A 15,503-nucleotide genomic window follows, 5' to 3' on the forward strand; every position below is an offset into this window, starting at 1 on the left:
GAGTCTTTATTGCTTTGGTTTCTTACAACTGAGATACACGCATCCATGTTGCTTGCAGCACAGCAGAGGGGATGCACGGACACTGAGCACACAAGTTTCAGTCTCTCTGCATTCTAGACATCAGGGAAGAGAGACCCTAGAAAAGTAAGGCAGCTGCCAGCTGTGAGAGTAAAGGTTTGTGTGAAAGGTTATTGCTACAAGACCTGAAAGGTCATGGACAGCTTCTCCAGAGCCTGCAAAAGACACTGGCTCCTAGTTTAGCATTTCCAGCATACAGATTACAGTGAGGACAGAAACAAGTCCCCTTATCTACCAGCCTCTGCTCCATCTAGGGAAGATCAGGGCAGCCAGAGGCAGGTATTAAAAGCCAGAGCTTCACTGGCCCCAAGTGAAGCTTTTATTCTCCTTAGCTGGGAAGAACCCAGACCAAAGATGCTTCTTACATAAAGCTGAGCACTCCCCAAACCTCTCCTCACCTACAGCTGAGCCAGTACTAGTCTGCTCACTGATGAGATGCTGGGCACCTCCATGCTCATCCTGCACATCCACATTACTCGTTGAAGCAACTGCCTGCGGCAGAGAGACTTTCCATTTCAGGAGGCCCAGCAGCACACCATGACACTGGCACAGTATTGCCTCTCTTGCTCATCCTCTGAGCAAAAAGAGAGGAAAATTACCTGGTCCCTCTCCTTTGGGGTACTCAGTGCCTTCTCCTTCCACCCCTCCAGCCTCTGGGAATAGGCACTGTGAGGATGCTCCCATACCTGATTGAACCACACAAAAAAGAAAGCCAGAGACTAGGAACAAAACAAAACCAAACCAGAAAAAAAAATTAGTGAGGCCCCAACCTGGGCACCCCACCAGAGAGCCAAAGGGCACATCAGCAGAGGAGCTGTGGCCAAGCCAGCTGGCAGCTGGCACTCAGGCATCCACCAGTGTCAGCCCATCATGCAGAGCACGCTTCCACATGTAATAGGTGGAACGGGCTGTGAGTGGGAAGCGGGCACTGAACTCTTTGTAGGTTGGGAAGGTCTTCGACTCAAAGCGCTGCTGCAGGAACAGCTTGGCCTGTGCCTTGAATTGGGCAGTGGCGATCACATCCATCACAAACATCCGGCTGTTGGCTCTCTCCGACATGGCATAGCCCGAAAGGGTGGTGTTGCACGGCATGGCAGCCACTGGCTTATCTATGTGCTTGGTGGCTGCCTCCAAATGGCACTGTGGTTTGAGGCCTGGCTCTGCTCTTGGAGGCACCAGAGAAGCCACATGGTTCAATGGCAGGCTGGAGCTGCTCCAGGGCAGGCGATGCTGCCAAATGGCCTGGCCACTGCCCTTCCAAAACCAGTAGGCTGTGGATGAGAGAGATGGATAGCGCAGGCGGTACTTGCAGAATGGCAGCTGCCATTGCTGGACCTGCCTCCTGGCCACATCTCGCAGCTGCTTTCTCCAGCACAGAGAAGGTTGGAGCTGCAGGAGACGCCTGGGTGCTGGCCGGTCTCCATTCCGTCTCTTCCTAACAGGCACGCTGTTTGGCTTCAACTGCAGGAATGGCTTTCCTATAGCTAGAGTTTTCTGGTTATCCAAGGGTGACTGGGGGTGTTTGAAGTTAGGGTTCTCCTTGATTGCTTTTCTTCGCCAGTTATAGTAAGTGGACCTGGAGATGCCAGGGAAGCTGCGTTTGAAGCATCTGTAAGGCACCAGAGTGTTCATGGAAATGCATTTCTCCAGGTAGGATTTGGCTCCTTGCATAAAGATTCCTGCTTGAATGGGATCTAGGGAAGGACTTGAGGATTTTAAACTCCCCTGTGGATTTGCTGGCTCATTCACATCAGCCTTTTTTGGGACAACCCTGTGAAGCTCCTGCAACTTGTGGGCCTCAGACAGAGCAGAGGCATCACCATTGACCATGGTCTGCATCTCATGCTTCCAGGCATAGTATGTGGATCGGGAGATTTCTGGAAACATTTGTCGGAAGTGCTGGAGGGGGATTATATTACCCTCCTGAAAGCAGGACTGGAGGAAGTGTTTAGCTGCAAACCTGGCAGCCGCTTTCTGCCGGTGTTCACGAGACTGGCGCTTCCAGCGGTAGAAGGTGCTCTTGGTAATGCTGTAGCGGTCACGCAGGTTGGAGTAGGTCAACTGGGGGTCGCTGTTCAGCAGCTCAAGGGTCTTCATGGGCTGGACAGGAGGCTCTGGTGAAGGTATCGTGGGTTCCAGCTCCTCCAGGCCAACCACGGCCACAAAGTACTGTGCTTTGAAGACCTGCTGGGAGAGCTGCTGCCCGGACCACATGATGTGTAGTGTGGAGGTTCGTGGGCCACACTTCCTGGGCCGGATGAGCCGGTTGAAATAGGGTCGGATCTTCAAGTTGCTCATGGGATAGATGGAGTAGATGTTACACTGCAGTACTGAGGCAAGAGCATAGACATGCCACATGTTGGCAAAGGTGCCAGGAAAACAGGTAGCTTTGATATCAGCATCAAAGATGGCTTCCAGGATAGCCATGGGGAGGCTGGTCATCTCCGGGGTCTCGTCAGTGCAGAGGGAGTAGCGGGCAGCCTGCAGCATCACTTTGGAATCAATCATGCCGTTCAAGTAGTATTGCTTGTGCAGCAGCATCTCCACCACAGTACGCACCTGCAGCTCCAGGCTGAGGCTGGGGTTGCCCCAGAGCAGCACACTGGCAGCCTCAAAGAGGCGGTTCCCCTCACCTTTGCAAACGAGAGGCAGCATGTTACTTGGGGCATCCTCAGGATAGAGGCTCCTGGCTACCCGGTCAACCTCCAGCTCCTCTTGGAATTGACTCCCACAATAGCCAGGCAGGGAGAAAGATGACAAGGTCCTCTCTGCCTCCAGTGCAGCACTGGTAAGGCCCTCCAGGCCAAAGCATTCGGTGGCTTCCTGTAGCTCCTGCAGCACAGACTGCACCAGCTGGTGCCTCTGGATCATCCTGAAAGATGGCAAAAAGAAAGAAGTCACTGGAGATGAAGACAGTGCACACTCCAGACTGGCAGCGGCCTAGCCTCCAGGTCCAGCTCCTGCCCAAAGGGCAGGATGGAGGAAAAAGGTAGAGGAAAGGCCACCATGCACATTCCAAGGACAAAGGAGGAAGCCTTGGTCCTCACCAGGCAGACCTGGGAGTGGGACATGGGCTCAGCTTGCTCACCAGTGACCTCCTGTGGGCAGCACATAAGACACACAGCCTCCACCTGCCTAAGTGAAACTAAGGAGTGACTGCACCCATGGGGTGGGAAGTCAGGTCACCTCCCACCACTGCACGCCTGGCTTTGCGCCTGGCAGCGCCCCTACACCCACCTCTCCCACTGCTAGTTCCATCATTTCCATTTTACTACTCCCCTATCAGCACCCAGGGAGAAGAGTTTCCCTCAAAGGGAAAACATTTGTCATCCCTGCAGGAAAGGACCTGTGACAGAACCACACTGTGTGAGGAGACATGGATGCACCTGGCTCAAGCTGTTCAAGCTCAACAGAAAAAGGGGCAAGCAGCTTGCCCTCTCCCTCAGAGCAGGGCTCTGCAGCTGCACCCACTGTATGCACCAGAAACTGTCACAGAACCTGGGATGGAAGTGACAGAGCCAGCCCAAGCCACGGCTACTGCTGCCTGAGCTGACACTAGATGTCACTTGCTGCTCAGCAGACACACACCACCAACCGAGGAGAAAGCACAAAAGGAGGGCTTCTCCTAGATGAGCTACCAGGCAGGAGGCAAAAGTACAGGCAGAGTACAAGCACCGAGTGGGTATTTCAGAGTCTGCACAGAGTGCTCCTCCCTGCCTGAGCCAGTCCCAGTCCTGTCATACCTCCTTCTACATGCCAATTCCCACTCAAAAAATACAAAGGGTCAAACCTGCACTGCCCTCTTTGTCCACCTTTTGGATACCTACATGGTTCCCCCTCACTCCAGGGGTTTTCATGATGGCTGCACGGCTCTTAGCTCCAGCTTCATCGGTGCAGCCCTCTTCAGCATCCTTTCACTACCAGCCAGCCCAGGCTTCTCCCCAGCCAGCTTACTCTCTCCCTCTTGGGCCAGTTTTCTCCCAGGGACCACAACACTTCACTGAAATAAGACGTCAAATCTCCTCCATTTTCTCCTAAGCTTCACTCCTAATAGGTACAGCATCACTTCACAGCCTGCTCAATTCACATCCCAGCCAGAGCCCACCTTCTCTCAACACTTCACTGGTATCGCTATGCACTCACAGCTCTGTGGGTACATGAGGAACAGCAGAGGCAGTAAAAGCAGCAGCTCTACAGTAAAGCAGATGTCCTGCCTGAACTCTGCCAATTTTCAGCCTTGCTGCAGGTAAGGTTATTATTGCTGCAGCATCTATGGCCCCTGTCCACGACCAAACCACAAACAACATGAGGTGCCACAGAATCACGTGGACACATACAAGCTCTTCATCACAAGGAGCCTCCATGCTGCTGATGCCCCTTGCCTTTAACCAGATCACAGGTAGTCACCAATTGAATCCCCTCCCTGCTCCAAACTCCTCCACCATCTCCTGCATGTCAGAGGCCAGAATGTTCTTACAGATGCTCCCACAGCTGTAGAGCATCAGTTACTAAAGACAAACACAGGAGAATGCACACAGCTATGAAGCAGGGAAGATAAACTAGTCCTAAAATCCTGGTCTGAGAAAGTATGAAGTTGTCAGCTCAGATCTCCATTGTTATTTTCCTAGAAGTTGGTAGAAATTTACAGTAGTTTATAGAAATTTTGACTAAGCCTATGTTGAGTGACATGTGCTTGAGGAGCTGAAGCAAAGGCACAACTCAGGACAACTACAGGGCTGACAGAGCCCAAGTCCTCCCTCTCTGTGTGCTGTTAAACCCTTTAGGGGCCAGCCACTTCCCCCTGCAGCAGCCAAGGCCTGCAGAGCACTGTCCCACCAGAAGAGCCAGGAAAGGCAAGACAGACTTTTTTTACCCTGGAGAGGGTGAGGACATAGTTGACATACGCTAGAGAGCATCAGCAACAGCCCTGATATTTCTGTCCTAGTGGGCATTTCCCACCCCCTTATAGACTGGGGGAGATAGAGAGAGGGAGGGCTGGAGGCACAGCCTAATGACCATTAATCTTTTTCTTCAGCAATAAATCCACAGCCTCAATGTCACTGTCAGCTCCTGCTGCCCAGAGCAATCCTAAGGCAAAACCCACAGCTGAATCAGCAGCAGGGAGCTCCTGGAGCAGGTGGAGAGGGTCTTGGGTAAATCAGAAGCAGAAGTCAGACAAGCTGGGGGGCTTGGTTCATGGCCAGATCAAACCCAGCAGCTCTCAACACAGAGGACCTGATGCAAAGGGAACGTTTCTCCCTGCACACCCCCAGGGAAGCATGCTGGAAACGACACACAAGTGTTCACTAAACCACCTCAGCACTAAGAAATAACCAAGGCAGCTTTCGCAGCTGATAAAGGTTTTACCTAACCTGGCCGCTTTTGCATTGTTACAGATAAGGAAACAGTTGCAGGTCACATTCCCTCACCTAAACTGATGAGCTGGTGGCATCCAGTAGCGCAAGTTCCCCCAGCCAGTCCCAAAAATGCTCCCACCAGCAGGAATCCAAGAGACTTCAGCCCCAACTACCCAGGGCTCCTGGTACCTCACAGGAGCAGGGGTGTCCACGCACCCCAGCCCACCTGGCTTAAGTGGCTCGCTTCCCAGCCCCAGCTGCGGGTTCAGGCCACCCCATTAGTAAAGGCTCTCATCTGACAGAGGAATATTTAAACCACCGGGACCATACAGCAGGAGCACAGAAGTGATAGACTCCAGGAGCTGTCTAGGCTGGAAATATCACCGGAGGAGATCCAGGGGTGAGCAGCAAAGGCAGCAGGAAGCCTGCTCCATCTGCCAACACCCACACGTCCACCGAAGCTCACGAACGGGGCATCGCTCACCGGGAGAGGGAGAAGCCTCAGACCCACCTTAACCTAGGCCGAGCGCTGCAGCCAAGCCCGGCTTCGTCCGCCCCTCGGGCGGGGGCACTGAGCGCTCGGGTGCGGGCGGCGCCTGACAGACACCCCCAGCCCCACGCACCCGCGGCTGCTCACGCCTCTCCCGAAGGCAGCAGAGGTGGCTCTGTGCGGCTGCCCCGCGACGGGGACAGCCCCGCACCCCGGGTGGGAGCACGGGCGGCCGCTCCCCTCGCCAGGAGACAAAGGGACGCACAGCCCCGGGCCAGGGGAGAGGCCGCCGGTGCCCGGGCAGCTGCCGAGCCGAGACTGAGGGCAAAACGGGACTGGACGCCCGCCCGCCCAGGGAAGGTGCCGCCTCAGCGGGACAGTCCGCGAGTTTGGAAGGGATGGCGAGGAGCCGCGGCCCCGACGGCACCCAGCACGGCTCCACACTCACCTGACTCCGCGGGTCAAGTCACGCCCCACCCGCACCCTGGGCCGCCCCGCACCTTTAAGGGCGGCAGCAGGAAGCGGCACGGAGCCGCGGCCGCCCCGGTGCCAGCCCCGCAGTGACCCCCGGGAGCGGGCGGCCGCGTGCGGCGCCGGGCCGGGCCGACCCGGGCCGGGCCGCCCCTCCCCTCCCCGCCGGCCCCCGCCCTCCCCTCCCCCGCCAGGAAGCGGGCCATCCCCGCGGCCCCGGCCCAGATGAAAGCGGAGCGGGCCGGGGGTCACTTCCAAAGCTAAAGTGATAATGGCCATTGTGCCGCCGCCGCCGCACTTAAAGGGCCCGCCGCCTCCGGCCGCCCTGCCCCGCTGCGCCCCGGAGCGCTCGGGCACCCTGCGCCCCGAAGCATCCTTCTGCCCCACACCCCGCCCGGGCTTGCAGCCCCATGGCGAGTGGCAGAGCCCACTGGGGCCACGGGGTGGGAGCTGGGCGCCTGCGCGGGGCACCCATCGTGTCCCACGGGGAGCAGGCAGCTCCCAGGTGAGTGTTACTGCAGCCCAAGGGTTGGCACAGCCTGCATGCGTGTCTGCTCCCTCTCCCCGCTCGCTCCTGACAAGGCCACGGTCCTTCTGTCCTGCTAGCTAGGAGATGCCCTTTCCTCTCTCCTTCCCAAGTGGTGCCCTTTCAGCAGCAAGGCCAGGCTGGCTGGATCCCTGGGCTCCTAAGGCAGACACAGCTCCCCGTCAAAACCCTCTCGTTTGTCTGTGGGAGGCACCCAAACGACAGAAACCATTTCCCTGTCCTCAGCTCTGGGCAGCCTCCTGGACAGCCTTACATCTGCCTGCTGGTGCCTGGACCCTCGGTGGAGCTATCTTTCTCCCCATTATCTCTGCTCTGCTGCCTCCTTAGCCTAATCTCAGGGCCGAGGTCCCCCTCCTTAACTCCCGCTCTCACAATGGGTTCATCCTGTCCCTTGGGCATCACGTGAGGCTGTGCAAACAGCCGCATCAGGCACCTCGCTCCAGCATTGCTAAGTTGCCAACACCAGCTCCAGCCCATGGCCTCTTCACGTGTCCAGAACTCTAGAGCTTCCTCCAGAACCTGTCTCCTCCCAACCTACATCACCCCAAAACAGGAACCCAAGGAGCCCATCTGGTCTTGGGTGTGAGTTCTGGGTGCATTTTAATGACAGAGGTCATAGTTTGGTCAAGAGGGAAGAGTTGGGACCTTTGCTGTCAGTGCTACATGTCCCCTGTATGTGTGTAGCTCTGGCTGCAGGCAGTATCTACTTCCAGCCTATCCCTGGGGACCAGCCTGAAACCTGCCACAATCGCCCCAAATCCAGTGAGGGGCACAAAGTAACTCCTGATGCCAGAGACAGCAAGGCCTTCCTGCCCCACATGCCACTGCCCTTGGGGAACCTCACTGTGGCACTCATTTCTGCGGTAGCATTTGGCAACGAGAGAGCAGGAGGGCTCACGGAGACGCCGTGTATAGGATTCTTGTGCAATTCAGGAAGAAACACAGATATTTCAAAGGGTAAGTGTGCCCAGATCCCTCTCCTGCTGCCTTTCCTTCCACCTTCGTCCAGTGGCAAGCACTGCTGCACAAATCAAGGCATACCTTCACTGCCTAGAAGCACATATCCCAGAGCATTTTTCCCCACTGCTCTTGTCTCACATTTGATCCCAGGAATGCAGGGGGAGGCCGGGCAAGGAGGGTTTGACAGGAGGAAAGGGCTCCCTGGAAGCTGTGGACTGGCTGCTTAAGAGTCCTCCCAGCCTTAGTTAGGAGTCACCACCCCAGGTGACACTGAACCCCGGCCTTCAGGACTCACAGGGGTCACTCTCACTGGACCCAGTGAAGCTACAGTGCAAGGAAGAGAGACCTAAACCATTCCCTGGTGAGCTTTATCCCCTTCAGACAATCTTTCAAAGCCAGCTCGACTCTCGATATCAGCCTGTCCAGTCCTGGCTCTTTTCCCCTCTGGCAGGCTGGTGTTCATGTCCACAGCTGCTGAGCTTCCCTTCTCATCCTTTTAACTTCTTCAGTAGAAAATGCAAAGCAGTGCTCACAGGGCAGTGAGACACTGGTAAATGCCGGAGTCAGCAGGGTCAGTGATTAACATAGGAGCTGGAAAACACACAAAGAGACAGCTTGGGCAGTTCTGTTATGCAGATGACTGCACACACCCACTTCCAGCTTATAAACAAGTAGTTAGCATTTTTCTGTTCCTTGGAGGAGTTCAGTGGGGGACCAGAGTGCTTCCTGCTTTGGTGCAGGATGCTTCAGCATTACAACCATGGAGCCTTTTGCAGTTTAGCTACGGCTGCCAGAAGCTTTTCTGTCTCTTGTGTTTTAACCTGCCTGCTTGCAGCCCATTCTCTCCCAGACACGGCTCAGAGAAAAGGTGCAGAGATGCCCAGCTGTGGGGAGTCTCCAGGCGCCATGCTACCAAACGTGCTGTAAGGCAGGTTTTACTGTTCCACGTTTGGGCATGGAGTCTTCTCCCAGGTCAAGAGCAATCTTTTTGTTCAGCAGATAGAATTCTTGTTGGCTTGAACCTTATGAGGAAGGATGTCTCAAGGACCTGGTGCTGAGTTCTTGTATAATAAGATATGGCTTGCTCTGGTTCTGTCACTGTAATGTGACAATCTTGACAGTGACACACATGGGGACAACATTTAAACACACAGCTATCCACCCCATCAGGAAAGTTCCCCATTCCCAGCTAGGGGACCTCCAGGAGTGGAGGGAGTCAGAACACCCTACCTACTGCAGGGCTGTCCATGGGTGGACCAAATGAGACTATTCAGGTAGGATGGGATGTAACTGAAACACGTCGGCAACCAAATGCCATTTGGGGCAGGTCAGACTGTGGACCAGTTGCCAAAACCACCTCTGTAGCTGGAAAAGGTTGACCCACACTACTTTATGATCCATTTATCATCTATACACGGGCTAAATTGACATGTCCATCCTCTTAAAGCCATTCCTGGTACCCTGGCTTCTGGTTGTCCCACCTTTCTCCCTCCAGAGCACTGCAGAATTTGAATCTCTCTGGGAAGTCAGGGGAGCTGGGACTGTTGACGGGCTGATGGAAATGAGAGCATGGGAGCTTCTAGGAGGGTCCTAAGTGTCTACTGTCTTGGCTGTCTTTCTCTCCTGTGCCTGGCATTGCTCCACAAGGAAAGAGCAATGAGCAGAGCTTGCAGCCTGAATTGGCAACAGAAATCAGGTTGCTGCAGCTGCAATACGCCCACTATTCTTAGGGAGAAGGAAGGTCAAATGGTTCTGGTGCAATTTTGCCCAAGAGGGACCTGGAAAACATGGAGTCCACCCCAATTATTGTGCTAACTTGTTTACTGTGAGTGACAGGAAGTCCTGTTTTGGCATTCATGCACATTATCTGGTACTTCTCATTCCTGGCCCTGAAACCACCTTTGAACCCACTGCCTCATGCCTGTGCTGGAGCCCTTAAAGTGATGCTCAGAGAGACCAACTGTTGGGCTCTGCAGAGAAGTCCTGTGAGGCACCCTCCGGTCTGTGCATGCCTGGGACAGTGCTGGACACTGGCAGACAGGTCTGCTCACATCATACTGAGAGGGAAAGTAACAAACTATAGGAAATTTTCAGCCAGGAGTAGCAGAGCTGGAGTGATTGAATTATAAATAGGAGATTATGTGAGGAAAAAATTTATTTAGTGGTGCTGAAGTGAGAACTGGCAGGCAGAGATAGCCAAGTGCATCAACCTCACCGAGGGAGAGTGGTTAACAGGAGTGACTTCGGCTGAGAAAAAAAGGGGCAACACAGACAGCAGAAGTATTGGGCCTGAATTTTAAGGCAGTGTAAGGGCAAGGCCCAGTTAGGAGTTTAATCTCACAAGGGAAGTGGGGAACTGGCCTACACATTAGATCCCATCTTGGACAAGAGACTGGAGGCCCTTAAGTCTCTCCCACACCCTATTGTCCTCTTTCTTTGAAGTGAATCAGAACTCAGGGTCATTCCCCATCCTCCAGCACCCCTCAGTGCCACCTCCTTTCCATTCTGCAGAGAACACCAAGGGCTCTCATTGCTGTTGTCCTCTTTCCAACTTAAAATAACTCTTTGTGGGACCAGAGGACATCAGTGCTGTCTCCTGAGAGCCACTCCCTGTCCCTCTCCTAATGGTTACTGCTTCCCAGTTCATCTTCTGGGTCATGTTCTGCACTAACCAGTCTAATGCACCAGGAATGCACAGGAGAGCCAGGTCTGCCTGCCCCCTGCCCTGGGGGACCAGAACCCTGACAGTAGGTCCCATCGCTAATTCACCTCTCCTCAGCTTGGGGCTCTTTTTCCTTCTGGCTTCTGGCTGGCTGGGCTCTCTTTTTCTTCCTATTCTGTGAGACAGGAGGGAAAGTTTGAACTTGGTGTTGGCACTGTGCTCTTGCTCTACGAGGCCTCTGCGAGGCTCCCAGGTTCACAGGAAGAAATTAAATGTGAAGCAGCAAGTGAAGTACCACAGCACTGAGCAAGAACTAGGAGTCCTGGCCGTATCCTGTGGTCCTGGCCATAGGTGGGAGGGTGGGGGAGAGCTGGGAACTGAAGGAGATTCAAAGTCAAGATCAAAGCATTTCCCTCTGAAGCCCTAACACTCTCCTTCCCTCCCACTTGCACATAAAAGCACTCTGCCCTCAGCGGGCTCTCCTCTGGGGAGAGTGGGTGGAGGAGGGGTCCCTTCCCCCCCTTTTTTTTTTCCTGCGTTACTAATAATTTTTCTCATAGGTGAAATGCTGAAAATCCTTGACCTCTCCTCCCCCATGCCTGCTTCTTACCCAGATCCAAAGGGCCCGGAACCGTTTCAACGACTATGAGTTCATGGCAGACCTGGCCTGCTTTGGGGGTGTTACCAGCCAATGCCAGCATGGGGGAGATGCAGCAAGCAAAGCCTTTGAAGTGTACAGTAGAAAGACACTGTTAGAGGCAAAGCACAAGGAAGGAGGATTGAAAAGAAAGCAGAGCAGTTTGGCGCACAGGAGGGGGAAAGGCTAATTAAGACACAGTGTGGAGAAGGAAAAGGCAGAATCATTAAGATATCACAGCAAGAGCCGTGGTGCGGCTCCATGGAGGTTTAAGCCATGCTGAGCCTAGCCTATGCTGTTTGCTCCCCCTCGGTTTCCCATTCCCACCCTCTGCTTTGGGGTGGCACAGGAGTGTGAGGGACTCTGTCAGTCAGTTCAGCTTGCTGATCCAGCTGGAAATTAGCTGGTTTAGTTCACACCCTAATACAGACAGAGCTGAAACCCAGGATGAGAGTTTTCATTACCCTTCCTTTACTAATGATCTGACAGAGGGCTAAAGCTTGTAGGTGATCCCACACCGAAGAAGCTGCAAGCTCCAGTGAGGACAGGTACCTATGAGGAGACTAGAAATTGGAAGCATGGGCAGGAAATGGTGGATTCAGTTTTGGAAAGCCCAGGAAGGGGATAATCTTGTGGCAGTGCTTCATTACGCAACATCACACAAAGCCAGCAGCATTAAAGAGGGGAAAGACGAAAAGCAAGCTACAGTCAAGGCTGCAGTTTTGTGTTTCTTTCTGTGATGACAGAAGCTGCTGCTTACTTCAGAGAACACCCAGGACCACTTGCCCCACAAAGGCAGTGAAAGATGGGTTTGTCAGGCTTCTCCCTACATCCCAGCTACAGGCCAGCAGGCAGAGAGGGACCACAGGAAAATGGAAATATAGAGGGGCAGTAGGGAACGACGTGAGGCAGGGGGCTGGGAGGCCAGGGATGCGGGATCTGGCTCCCTCACTGGTCCAGGGCAGGGCAAAAATGCGTGGAACAGCAGGCAGGGGAGGATGGGGGATGGGATGTTTCACACCTAGCAAGCAGGAGCAGATGGGGCTGCGGTTAAACACCACAAGGAATTAACTTGCACTGCCTCAAGGAGCCCAGGACCTAGCAAGTCAGACCCAGCTCTTGCTTCCCTGGAATCATGGCATACACTTTGGTGACAGGTTAGCAATGCAGAGCGGGTTTCTCTTGGGTCTGTAGCTAGTCAGGGAGCTGAGATATGGCCCTTCAGTGCAAACAGACCCATAAAACTCTGCTCAAGTCGTGATTCCCCGGTCCTTTCCCAAGCCCTGCCCCCAGGCACACACTGAAATGACCATGGTGTTTGCTGGGGGAGAAACGTGAGAAGTAGAGCCGGAGTGCTGTAAAAGATGTAAATGTTTCTGTGCTGACAGCAGCTGAGTGTCTAGGGCACAGCCTCGGAGGGGGGATGGAGAGGCACCGAGAAAGCACTTCTCTTTTGTTCTTGATCTTGGCTGCCTTAGGAGGGTTCCCAGGAAAAATCCTGAAGCCGATACAGCAAAGGGAGCTCACAGTGTGTGCTTTACCAGGTGGGGGTCGTGGGGTGTCAGTGACAGAACAAAGGGCAGGGAGAAGGACGAAGTAGGAGGAAGGGCTTGGGATAGACAGTTGTGGCAATCTCATCTCTGTGTTAGATCCTCTGACTCCCCTGGTGCTGGAAAGCCATTTCATCAGTCGAGCAGGGAAGGGAAGGAATATCCCCTCAACATAAAGTGGACAACAGAGCAAAGGAGTCAGTTCAGTCCGGTAACCACTGACAAGGTGACACACACAATTGCCACAGCTGCAGCACTGCCCCACGAGAAGATGTGACTGCCTAGGAGCAACCGTCACCCAGGTCTGATGCAACAGCTGAGAAAGAAAACCCCCATGATTCTTTTAACATAAAAGTTAGTCATCACTGAGGTCAGGTTTTCAGAGGGCTGATCTCTGCCCTCTGGAGCTTAACCTTTAGGTATGACTGATAGCATTGTGAATTCCATCAGGAAAAGAGCTGAGAGAAGGGAGATGAGGGCAAGGAGAAAGGGGCACGGCTTAGAGACAAGGCCGTTTGCTAAGGAAACACACTGATGTGTCTCCTTTCATCCCTGGGAGCATAAACACTGATTTTGTGAAGTATGATTAGCTGGACCGCTGGCCAGGTAGCAGCAGAGCAAAAGATGAAGGAGATGAGGATGAAGACAAAGAGGGCTGGGAGGCAGGGAACTGGCAAAAGAACAAAGCTACTATGGGAAGTGGAACCCATAGGGCATGTGCAGAAGCCCAAAGGATCTGCAGAAGAAATGGCATCAACAGGATGGCAGGTGAGAGACACACGAGTAAGGAGGGCATGACAGCTCGTAGGATCTCTCATCTCTTATCACCAGATTGTCCAGAAATTTACTTGTTCTGAAATATTTCATAACTCAGAGTTTTGGGTTATGAAACCAGATTGCAGTCCAAATCTGAGGAAAAAAAAAAAAAAAAGTTGGTTTCTGTATTAAAATTGGGGTCACTGAGAAGCCAGAGAGGATCCATTCACTGACACAGCTCACTGCTGCTTTCTTGAAGTCCCTCCCTCTGCCTCGGGTTTCTCACTGCTCCGTTCCCGTTCCTGCAGCGGCGGGGGGAGCACACACTGGCATTCACCATCGCGCTGGGGATCGCTGCCTAATCCCAAATTCCCGGCTTGAGAAATCCCCTGCAATGGCCACTGCAAGTTGTGCGTCCTTTGGAAGCAACCTGAAACTTCACTGCCCACCCCAAAATAACCCAAATGTGCAGAATCAGTACTGGTACTTTCTTGTCTCCCCTATGACAGGTGGGCAATACCTGCTGCCCAGGCGACTGTCCCTCAGCCACTGGGATGTCCAGAGGGATCATTTCGTGCTTGTCCAGCTCCTTCCTCAGAAGAGGTATTAGTGCCCGGGTTCTCCGGCCCTGCGGCCTGTGGCTCGGCCCTGAACCCTGCCCGGCACCACGGTCCGTCTCTGTGAGCGGGCGGGCGGGGAGGAGCTGAAGGACGCATCCCCCGCACCGGGACGGCCCGCCGGGATCACCCGCCCGGCCCCGCCGTGTGGGGAGCGCGCGGGCGGGGCGGGGCGGCGCTGACCACCCGCACCCGTCCGGCGCCGCCAGGGGGCGTTGTGCCCGCTGTCAGCAGCGCGGCGTCTCGCCAGGGGGCGCTCGCTCTCGGCCTCGCGCGGCAGAGGCGGTGCTGGCGGGCGGCATCTCTATGGTGACGCCCTACGCGGAAGAGCGCGGCAGCGGCGGCCGCCCCCGTGCGGGCGAGCGGGCGAGCGGGCCTGATGCCGGGCGAGGAGAGGTGATGAATATTCATGTGAAGCGGCCGCGGGCGCGGGTTGGCCCGGCCGGTCCGGCCCGGCGGGTGCCGATGGCGGGGGGCAGCGGCAGCGCTGGGGCCGCCGGGGCCGGTGGGCGGTGAGCACGGACGGGCTGGACCGGGGCGTGGCGGAGGGGAGGTGGGGTGGGACCCCCGAGCTCACTGCCGGTCCCCGCGTCTCCCTCTGTTGCAGGGCTGGCTCCCGGCTGGACGGGCTGTTCCTGCGGCGGTTCCTGCGGCTCCTGGCCGTGCTCTTTCCTGGGTGGCCCTCCCCGAGCGCCCTCATGTTCCTGACGCTGCTCGGTGTCGCTTTGCTGGGTGAGCCTGGGTGGTGGGGATGGGGGGCTGCACCCCACGCCTGCTCCCTGTGGTCCCCCACTTTGCCTTGTCACCGCTGTCCTTCAATTCCTTCCCCTGCTTGCCTTTCTCCTCCAGAGCAGCTGGTTATTTACCAGGTCGGCGTCATCCCCAGCCAGTACTATGAGGTCCTAGGGAACAAGGACTTCTCCGGATTCAAAACATTGACTGCCATTGCCGTGACTCTGATCATTGTGAACTCCACGGTAAGACGAGAGGCTCACGTGTCTTGGGAGAGGAAGGGAAAGCTGCCCACGGCTCCTGGCATGATCCTGCTCATGCCCCATTAGGTGTCAGGTGGATCACTAGTACAAATTGCTCGTTTTTATTTAATTTTGAAAAATCTCTTCCCATCCATCTCTTTGCCCTCGTTCCAGCTAAAAAGTTTCGACCAGTTTATCTGCAACATGATGTACATCAACTGGAGGAAATCCCTCACTGAATACCTCCACAGCTGCTACTTCCAAGGCCAGGTCTACTACAGCCTGCACGTGCTGCGTGAAGACATCGATAACCCGTAGGCTGCCGGCAGCTTCTTTCAGTATCTTGCTTGGCTTCTCCAGGGCTGCTGCGCACCTTTTCAGACTTCTCTGTGTCTCTGGGTAGG

The 15,503-nt window shown here is 54.9% G+C and overlaps 2 protein-coding genes across 17 annotated transcripts in view; one reads left to right on the forward strand and one right to left on the reverse strand.

The window, feature by feature from the left end:
* VRTN (vertebrae development associated) lies at positions 1-14,238 on the reverse strand. 2 transcript variants are annotated; one of them, XM_048307740.1, is made up of 2 exons: positions 14,029-14,238; positions 1-2,950 (listed from the first exon to the last, which is right to left on the reverse strand). In XM_048307740.1, the coding sequence occupies exon 2, from the start codon at positions 2,947-2,949 to the stop codon at positions 922-924; it is 2,028 nt and encodes a 675-aa protein (XP_048163697.1). In that variant the 5' UTR covers position 2,950; positions 14,029-14,238; the 3' UTR covers positions 1-921. The 2 variants fall into 2 exon arrangements, with proteins under 2 accessions (XP_048163697.1, XP_048163698.1); XM_048307741.1 differs by lacking the exon at positions 14,029-14,238 and adding an exon at positions 6,374-6,466.
* ABCD4 (ATP binding cassette subfamily D member 4) overlaps positions 13,957-15,503 on the forward strand; it is a 16,283-nt gene continuing 14,736 nt past the window's right edge. For 2 of the 15 annotated variants that reach the window (XM_048307725.1, XM_048307726.1), the window contains exons 1-4: positions 14,435-14,521; positions 14,733-14,857; positions 14,975-15,102; positions 15,274-15,413. In XM_048307725.1, the coding sequence (XP_048163682.1) occupies positions 14,505-14,521; positions 14,733-14,857; positions 14,975-15,102; positions 15,274-15,413 (410 nt within the window). In that variant the 5' untranslated portion in view covers positions 14,435-14,504. Of the gene's footprint in view, positions 14,112-14,434; positions 14,522-14,572; positions 14,638-14,732; positions 14,858-14,974; positions 15,103-15,273; positions 15,499-15,503 lie in introns of those variants that run through there. The other 13 variants (XM_048307728.1, XM_048307727.1, XM_048307729.1 and 10 more) reach the window with 13 other exon arrangements.

The sequence above is a fragment of the Corvus hawaiiensis genome, chromosome 6, assembly GCF_020740725.1.
Source record: "Corvus hawaiiensis isolate bCorHaw1 chromosome 6, bCorHaw1.pri.cur, whole genome shotgun sequence".
NCBI lineage: Eukaryota > Metazoa > Chordata > Aves > Passeriformes > Corvidae > Corvus > Corvus hawaiiensis.